The 8669-nt window shown below is 66.3% G+C and overlaps 2 protein-coding genes across 7 annotated transcripts; one reads left to right on the top strand and one right to left on the bottom strand.

The window, feature by feature from the left end:
- The first annotated feature begins 536 nt into the window (after positions 1 to 536).
- Positions 537 to 4868, top strand: GALE (UDP-galactose-4-epimerase). Of its 6 annotated transcripts, none has more exons than XM_027776124.1 (11): positions 537 to 553; positions 2189 to 2314; positions 2443 to 2558; positions 2638 to 2751; positions 3026 to 3202; positions 3421 to 3534; positions 3615 to 3681; positions 3771 to 3856; positions 3954 to 4031; positions 4240 to 4354; positions 4489 to 4868. In XM_027776124.1, exons 2-11 carry the CDS (start codon positions 2194 to 2196, stop codon positions 4545 to 4547), a joined length of 1047 nt encoding a protein of 348 aa, XP_027631925.1. In that variant the 5' UTR covers positions 537 to 553; positions 2189 to 2193; the 3' UTR covers positions 4548 to 4868. The 6 variants fall into 6 exon arrangements, with proteins under 6 accessions (XP_027631925.1, XP_006159435.1, XP_006159430.1 ...); XM_006159373.3 differs by lacking the exon at positions 537 to 553 and adding an exon at positions 589 to 689; XM_006159368.3 differs by lacking the exon at positions 537 to 553 and adding an exon at positions 589 to 689 and having other exon boundaries at positions 2023 to 2314.
- A 50-nt stretch (positions 4869 to 4918) lies between these two features.
- On the bottom strand, positions 4919 to 7702 carry LYPLA2 (lysophospholipase 2). The gene is made up of 9 exons (XM_006159366.3): positions 7394 to 7702; positions 7171 to 7202; positions 7016 to 7081; positions 6520 to 6567; positions 6364 to 6434; positions 6179 to 6252; positions 6006 to 6107; positions 5738 to 5911; positions 4919 to 5667 (listed from the first exon to the last, which is right to left on the bottom strand). Exons 1-9 carry the CDS (start codon positions 7469 to 7471, stop codon positions 5617 to 5619), a joined length of 696 nt encoding a protein of 231 aa, XP_006159428.1. The 5' UTR covers positions 7472 to 7702; the 3' UTR covers positions 4919 to 5616.
- Between the last annotated feature and the right edge of the window lie 967 nt (positions 7703 to 8669).

Raw genomic sequence — 8669 nt, 5'->3', positions numbered from 1 at the left:
GGTTTCTTGCTGTTCCTCGGGCGAATCCCTCGGAATGCCCTGACTGCACGGAGTGCTCCAGCCAGCCTTCTATGAACCGAAAGCCAAGGCAGGCCGGGTGCACACCGTTCCCGCCGCTGGGGACCGCGGCTTGTGGGTGGAGAGCCTCGGCTTCCTCCAGCTCCTCGATTCATTTTAAACGGCTTCCCGGAGCCACCTCGGGCGGACCCGCTCATTCCCGTCACCGGCGCCGTAGTCCCCTGTGGCCTCAGTTCCACGGAGTCGGATATTTCAGGCAAAACTGACTTGAGAGTTTGGCAGACACCGAAAGTCCCTGCAGGCCTAGGGTGGGGCCGGAACTCGCGGGCCGGCTCGCCGCGCCCTGCCCTCCGCCCTGCCTGGGCGCGCGCCGGGGCGTGCACGGGGACCCGGACTTCAGCAAACAGCGGAGCCAGGCCGGTCCCCTGCCGGCCACCCGGGGCGGCCCCGCCCACTTCCGCCCTTGCTGCCGGTGCATCACGCAGCCGCCGGAACACCGCGCAGGCGTTTGGTCCAGCCGGCTCCCGTAGTGGAGGTGCTCAAGTGACACGTTCTTTTGGGGGCGTGGAGGGGGCGGGATCGGGATGGGCTGTCAGGCCTTAAAGGAACCGCCGCCCTGGCCGCGGGAGGCGGCGCCGCTGGAGCCAACGCTGGGCGCGGGACCCGAGCAGGTTCGGGAGCTGGGATGTGGGGTCGGGTGGGGTCGGGTGGGATCGGGAGGGCCCGGGTGGTCTGCAGAAGACGGGGACGCTTCAGCAGGGCCCGGGCGCCCTTCCGGGCAGAGTCCCGCTAGGCAGGCCCGCCCCCTCTGCTCCTGCTGCCCGCCGCCTGGGCTGGGGCAGCCGGGTTCATTCATTCTCGGCCTGCACCTTCTAGCTCGGCTTCCTTCCGAGCCGAGGTCCAGAGCCCTGCCCGCGGCCCAGTCACACCCGGGTGCGCTGAGGAGGCCACAGCTGACCGAGGTTACCCCGCAGGTCCGGGCTGAAGCCGGCCTCAGACCAGCCTTCCCTGCCTCCAGAGCCCCTCGGCGGCACTTCCCCGGAGGCTGCACAGCGCGCGGGGCTCGGCGGGGAGGCTGGGGGGGCGGCTGCGGCGTCAGCGGACTCCAGCAGGAAGCCGGGCGGGTCGGGACCGCTCGCGGAGAGGGGCTGGACTGCGAGCCCGGAGGTCCACCTTCCTGGCCCGCTGTCCGGAGCTGTGACCCAGCGCTGCTTCTCCGTCAAGCGCCAGTGATAGCTACCTTGTCCCGATGCTGGGAGGGTCGGGACAGTAATACAGAAGTGCTCGTGTGGCCTGGCACGCAGCGGGCGCCGTCAGATGGGCTGGGCTGGATGAGCCGAGGGGACTGAGCAGCCTGGCGGAAGGCGGCAGCGGGCCAGGTCTCCGGGAATGAAAGGCCTCACTGTCCCGGACTCCCAACCCCCTCCGCCCTCACTTCCCGCGGTTTGCCCAGGGCGGAGGTGCACACCTGGCGGTAGACTCGGCCAAGGCCACGTCTCAGCCGGCCGACCCAGAACGGATCCTTAGCTCCAGGAGGGAGTGGTGGGGCTGGCCCGGGCACTGGCGGACCAGAGGTGAGCTGGCCTAGCTGCCTGGGGTAGAGGGGCCTCCAGGACTGTGGTGCAAGGCCCAGAGCCAGCAGCCTCCTCCCTGGCAGAGGACTCACCTCTGAGGCCATGGGGTGTACTTCCTGCTTCCACCCAGATGACCCGGAGGGAAGGGCAGGGGCTGCCTGCTGGAGCAGGAGGTACTCCCCTGCGCCCAGGAGCCAGTTCCCACCTAGACATGGCAGAGGCTGGAGCCCGCCTCAGCCCTTCCTGGGATCCTGGGTGCCCAGCCTGCTGCCCTGGACTCTCCAGTCCGACACCAGGGGGAGGCAAGTGCCACTCCTCCAGTTCCATCTCCGCACCCGGGTCCGCTGCCAGGCTCCCCTCCTGTCCTGCGGGAGACCATGCGGCCCTCACACCACCTGGCCGCGCAGTTACTAGCTCCTGTCTCCTAAAGGTGGACAGAGGCCAGGACAGTGAGTGATCGCTGAAGCCTCAGGCCAAAGTGATGGAACCCAGAGCCACCCCGTAGCTGGGAGGGACACACTGCAGCCTCCCTTGACCCCAGCGGGAAGGAGGCCCAGCCGGCAGCTGCAGCCACCTGAGACTGTGTCCTGGGCCAGGTGCGATGGCGGAGAAGGTGCTGGTGACAGGCGGGGCTGGCTACATCGGCAGCCACACGGTCTTGGAGCTGCTGGAGGCGGGCTACTCGCCCGTGGTGGTCGACAACTTCCACAATGCCATCCGCGGTGAGCAGGGCGGGGGCCAGGGCCTCTGGGGCTCCACCTCTACCATCGAGGGTCGCCTGCGGCCCTGGCTAGTCCTTGGGAACCCAGAACCCCACTCCTGATTTGGACGGCTCTGTGTGCCCCACCAGGAGGGGACTCCATGCCCGAGAGCCTGCGGCGGGTGCAGGAGCTGACGGGCCGCACTGTGGAGTTTGAGGAGATGGACATTTTGGACCAGGCAGCCCTCCGGCGTCTTTTCGAAAAGGTGGGTGCCTGGCAGGCAGCGGGTCACTGCCAAAGGCCAGAGCCCATAAAGCAACCTCTAAGCCCACTTTGCCCTGCAGCACAGCTTCATGGCCGTCATCCACTTCGCGGGGCTCAAGGCCGTGGGCGAGTCGGTTCAGAAGCCCCTGGATTACTACAGAGTTAACCTGACGGGGACCATCCAGCTGCTGGAGGTAAGCGCGGGGCGGGGACTCCACCAGAGCCAGGCTTCCATCTGGCAGGCAGTGCTAGGCATGGCCAGTGAGGGCCTGGGGGAGATCAGGGCCCAGGCTGTGGCATCCTGGCCACATCTTTCTTTACCCTAGCCCGTTTGCCCGTCTGTGGCTGAGCATGCCCGTGAGTGTGCCCGTACCCGCAGCCCCACTTTCCTGCAGAGGACAGACGGGGTGGGGGGATGGGGTGGACATACCGCACGAGGCCGACCCCTGACGCCCCCTTCGTGGCCAGATCATGCGGGCCCACGGGGTGAAGAACCTGGTGTTCAGCAGCTCAGCCACCGTATATGGGACCCCCCAGTACCTGCCTCTGGACGAGGCCCACCCCACGGGTGGCTGTACCAACCCCTATGGCAAGTCCAAGTTCTTCATCGAGGAGATGATCCGGGACCTCTGCCAGGCGGACAAGGTAAGGTCCTTCTTGACCCAGCCCTGGTTCCACTCCTTCACTCCCCTGAGACCCCCACCAAGGGAGAAGCTAAGGCTCCAGGGGTCGCCACAGCTCTGGCTGGGAGGTCCCCAGCCCTGCTCATTTCTAGAGGTAGAAATGGGTGGAGGTGTGGCTGAGGGCTCTGGATTCAGCAGGGACCTGCTGTCCTGGTCCCCCTTCTGCCCCATGTCCCACAGGCCTGGAACGCAGTGCTGCTGCGCTATTTCAACCCCACAGGGGCCCACGCCTCTGGCTGCATCGGCGAGGACCCCCAGGGCATCCCCAACAACCTCATGCCCTACGTTTCCCAGGTAAGGACGGGCAGGGGCAGAGAGGGCTGCAGCCCCAGGTCCCAGCAGTGCTAGAGGCACTGACCTGCCTCCGCCTTCAGGTGGCGATTGGGCGCCGGGAGGCCCTGAATGTCTTTGGAAACGACTATGACACAGAGGATGGCACAGGTGAGCTTAGGACCAGAGAGGCCTCAGGAGTGGAGCCTGGAGGGCGACTAAGATACACGACTCCCCACTTACCACCTCCTCCTCTGCAGGCGTCCGGGATTACATCCATGTTGTGGATCTAGCCAAAGGTCACATTGCGGCCTTGAGGAAGCTGAAGGAGCAGTGTGGCTGCCGGGTAGGGAGGAGCGAGCGAGGGCAGGGATAGACTCCTGGGCAAATGGGGCCCAGGGGAGCGGCAAGTCCAGCCCTGTTCTCTCCCCACCTCCCGGCAGATCTACAACCTGGGCACAGGGACGGGCTACTCGGTGCTGCAGATGGTCCGGGCCATGGAGAAGGCTTCGGGGAAGAAGGTAGGCCACACACCTACTGCCACTCTGGAGCAGGGCAGCTTGGGCCCTTCGACTTGCCTACCAGAGGGCGCCGGCCCACACATGCCGACCTCGGCAGCCCTGCGCTTCAGTGCTAAGTGCCTGTGGGTGCTCCTCCATCCGGCAACTGGACAGACAAGGGCCCAGGCCGACCTGCAAAGCTGTGACATCTGCCTGCCTCCTCTCGCAGATCCCATACAAGGTGGTAGCGCGTCGGGAAGGCGATGTGGCTGCCTGCTACGCTGACCCCAGGCTGGCCCACGAGGAGCTGGGCTGGACAGCAGCCTTAGGGCTGGACCGGATGTGTGAGTGCTGGCCTAAGCCGGGAGTCAGCTAGGAGGGCTAACCAGGTCTGGGCGCCTGCTCACCTGGACTGCCGGTGGCGAAGGGGGGAAGGCCCCACACACCATGGCAGACCCTGACCACCATGCCGTCGCAGGTGAAGATCTGTGGCGCTGGCAGAAGCAGAACCCACTGGGCTTTGGCGCACAGGCCTGAGGCCCTCCCCTATCATGGACCATGAAAGGAAAAGCAGCAGCCGCCTGCTGCCCACCTCCGCCAGGAACCTCCGGGCCGAGCCAAGGCCTCCCTACCTCACACCCTAGCTGGGCCCGCTCAGCACACAGGCATGAGGCCAAGGGCTCCGCTGACCAGGAGCCAGGGTCTCCCCTGTCTTCCACGGGCTCCAGGAAGCATCAGGACCACCAGGAGCGAGGGCGGGAGGCAGGGCCCCGTCACAACCACCTCCTGCCCCGCCCAGCCCGCATCTGTACTGCTAATCTTACAAAGTACGTACAATAAAAATTCCCTTGCACTGGGCAGTCTCGCAGATGGTCACTCTCTACCCCTAGAACACAATTAGCCGGGCCTAGGAGTTGAAGCAATTTCTTTAATTTCATCAGAATCCAGGACAACGAGAAAAACACTCAAAACCACATGGAGACAGAAGACGAGACATGGCTCCTTCCCCACCACCTCCCTGGCCCTAGAGTGGGGACAAAGTGGGGGTGAGACAGCTGGGGGAGACCTTGAGCCTCAGTCCAGCCCTGCAGGCTCCAGGCCTGCAGGGGAGGCAGGGCCCAGCCCCCAAGGGAGGGGGAACAGCTGAGGGACGGCCCCCTCCTCGACACTCCTACCCAGGGCGGGCGGCCCACAGCAGCCCAGGCCCAGGGCCTTGGGCACATTCAGCCTGGGGAGCAGCTGGGGTGGAGGCAGGAGACCACGATTATCTGGGCTGGGGCATGGGGGGTGGGGCCTGGGAGGGCCCCATGGGCCAAACCCTGAGGTCACAGGTGGGGGCCCAAGGCGGGGCTAGTGAGTGAGGTCCTGAGTGAATGGGCCAGGGCTGGGCTCTTCCTCCTGTTTGGCCCTCCAGACAGGGCCAGGTGGCGAGGCCAGGAGGGAAGGCCGGCCAGGCCTCAGCCGCCTGCCCCGGAGGCCTGTGGGAAGAGGACGGGTCAGAAGGGTGGGGACAGGGGCTCAACCGGCTCAGGTCCCAGATGGTGCCGCACTTGCTTGCTGGGTCCCCTGTGAGCTGGGGGACTGCGCTGGGAGCCAGCAACTCTGGTTAGACTGGAGGCAGCAGCTTCTCTAGAAACTCCTTCACGGCTGCCATCTCCTGGGGGGTAGGGGGCTGTGAGACGTTGGAGGGAGGCTGGAGAGGCGGGGACGGGGAGGACCCCACTGACCTGCGGACAGGAACTGTGCATGACCCCCGGGTATGTCTTGAACTGCACCCTGGCTGGCGTGACGACAGACCGGAGCTTCTCGGCCGTCAGCGCCCCGAACCGTACGGGCACCATGGGGTCCAGCTCGCCGTGGCACTGAAGGATGGCCAGGTCCTTGGCACTGCCGTTGGCTGCCTGTGGGCCGGACACGATGCAGAGGCCATGATGCCAGCACTGCCCGAGCCACAAGGAGACTCCAAGGGCAGCAGGCGCCTGTGGGGACACTCACCTGGGGGAAGGCCCGGTGCAGCGGCAGCCAGCAGCTCAACGCCACGATGCCAGCCAGAGGGTGGGGGCAGGTGAGGGCCGTGTAGAGGGACAGGGCCCCGCCCTGGAGGAAGGCCAGGTGAGGGGTCACAAGGGCACAGCTCCCCTACCGGCCCCTGCCCTCTCTCCTCTCACCTGTGAAAAGCCTCCCAGGACGATCCGGTTGGCAGGGATCCCATTCTTCATCTCATGCTCGATCAAGGCCTTGACTGGGGGGAGGAGGTGTGACTGGGAGGGGCTGCAGGGGCTGGTGGGGAGGTGCACAGGCACAGCCCCGCTCTCTGGGGGCGGGGCGGGGCACGCGGAGGGCTGGGCCTTACTGTTTTCGGCTGCCTTCTTGATGCCAGCTTCGTCCTCTGGGGCATCTGGACTCAGTCCCATCAGGTCGAACCTGAGGGAGCAGAGACACTGGCAGCCACCGAAGGCCCCAACCAGGCCCCTGCTGCTCCCTCCACATGTGTTCCCCCCAAACTCACCAGGAGGGCATCACCATCTTCATGTTGAGGGTCACAGGGATCCTAGGCCTGGGGAGGGGTAACCAGAGTGCTATGAGGCTCAGGAGCCAGGAGAGAGCCAGGAAGAGGGCCCAGGAGGGGCCAGAGCAGGCCTGGGCCCTCCCAGCAGGCCGGTCTGTGTTTAAGGTGTTGCCAGGCAACCTGCCACGTGGGGCTAGAGGCTGGGGCACCAGAGAGGAGGACAGAGAGCAAGGAGCAGCAGAGCCCAGACTGTGTGAAGGGGTCGTGCTCGGGCGGTGAGTACTCGGGAAGGCGCATCGGGAGGTCCTGGTTCTAGGAGGCCCTGGGCTGGGGGCTGGTGCTGGACCATGTTCGAGGGCTCCATAGGGGCTGAGACAGCACCCGTGCCTGCCCCGAGATGAAGCTCCAGGGTGCAGCTGGCCGGGAGAGAGCACAGGCCGGGACCACAGGCCCCCACCCCACCCCAGCCCTTCCCCTACTGGGGCGAGACACTCACGCATGGGGACAGATGTACTTGACGTGCGGGAGCCGGATGGTGGAGAGGGCGTCAGCCCAGCTGTGCCTGTGGGAGGGGAGGGAGGAAAGGCACCATGCAGGAAGAGGGCCGCCTCCCAGCCCTGCCCGCCGGCCGCCCCTCCCCAGCTCACTCACCCCGTGTCTCCAAGTCCATGTAAAAAAATAACCTGGAAAAGGGAGATGGGAAGTCCCCCACCAGATCTTCCAACTGCCCACCCTCCCCACCCACGACCTGGGGAAACTGAGGCAGCGACCAAACAGGTGTGCTGTCCACCCTGTGCCCCCGGCTTCAGGCTGCTCTCCTCCTACGGCCCGCACCGGGCCTGGCCTGGGGGCTGCCCCGCTCAGGGGACCTTACCGCGGCCGTTTCCCGCTCAGCTCCAGACACAGTGGCAGCATCGGAGAGCAGGGGCACAGACATGGTGTTACCACACATACACCACGGGGCTCCACCGCGGGGGCCTGCACGGGGAGCGGGTTCAGGAGCAAAGCCAGGTGGAGGGGAACAGCCCCCCAGGCCACCGGCCCCACCCAGCACCAGCTTCTGTCTCGCCACAAGGAAGGCGGCCAGGAGTCCCAGAGCAGGGAGGCGGACGTCTGCCTGTCCTGGCTGAGTGCAGGGCAGTGGCCCAGTGGCCAGAGCTCCAGCCACAGAGCCTGAGCTCTGGAGCGGGCAGAGGCAGGGCCCAGGCCCCAGGGAGGAGGGAGGAGAGGAGGGTCCAAGGCCCCAGGTCCCCCTTCCCAACGCCCCCTCCCTGCTCACTCATCACTCCTCTAGAGCCATAGTCCCTCCTCCCCAACTCTGGAGCTTCTGGGGAACAGAAAAATGCTGGGGAAGTGGGCTTCTAACCCCTACTCCCCCTTCCTCTAGCTCCAACCTCCAGCACCCCCTCTTCCACCGCAGTTTCTGGCTCATTCCTAAAGCCCCTGCGGACTGCCCAAGTACCCAGAAGGCAAAAGGACTCATTTGCCACCCACTCCCAACTGGTGCCCCATGCCCCCCTAAATGGGGCTACCTGCTGCTGCCTCTGACTTAGACATCCCCCTCCCGCTGGGCAGCTCTGGGACCCCAACACACCCAAGACTGTCAGGCTGGCTGCCCCTCCCCAGCCCCAGCATCCTCGAGGCTTCCCTTCCCGCAGGGCCCACCCCTTCCAAGCGGCTTCCACCGCCCATCTCTGCGCCCCTGGGTGCAGCGCCTCACGGCGACCTTTCACCTCTGACCCTGGGGTCTCTTCCTATGCGGGAAGGCACCTCCCTCCTCCACCTGGCACCTAGGCGCCCCCTCTCAAAGGGCTGCCTGCCCCGGCCTGCTGCCCTCCTTTCAGTAAGGACTGCCCGGCCCGGTGCTCACTGCCTGCCGCGGGAACTTCACTCGGAACACGGGGGCCGTCCTCCCCACGGTGACATTTTCCACCCCGACCAGGACTAGCTCCTGCCCACAAAGGGGCTTTCTGCCTTCGGCCCCGGGGAGGCCCCGTCGCTCCGGGGCTCTTCCACGCCGACCGGGTCCGTCCCGTCACGCGCGGCCCGCGGCACTCCCGGGTCCCCGAGACCCCGAGAGCGGCCAGCGCCCTCGCACCTCGCTCCCGCCCGCACCGCGCCGGCCCCACGCCCCGCTCTCGGCGGCCACC

This window comes from Tupaia chinensis, unplaced genomic scaffold, assembly GCF_000334495.1.
Source record: "Tupaia chinensis unplaced genomic scaffold, TupChi_1.0 Scaffold000628_1, whole genome shotgun sequence".
NCBI lineage: Eukaryota > Metazoa > Chordata > Mammalia > Scandentia > Tupaiidae > Tupaia > Tupaia belangeri.
Note: the sequence above shows the minus strand (reverse complement) of the source record. Positions and strands in the feature narration are given on the sequence as shown.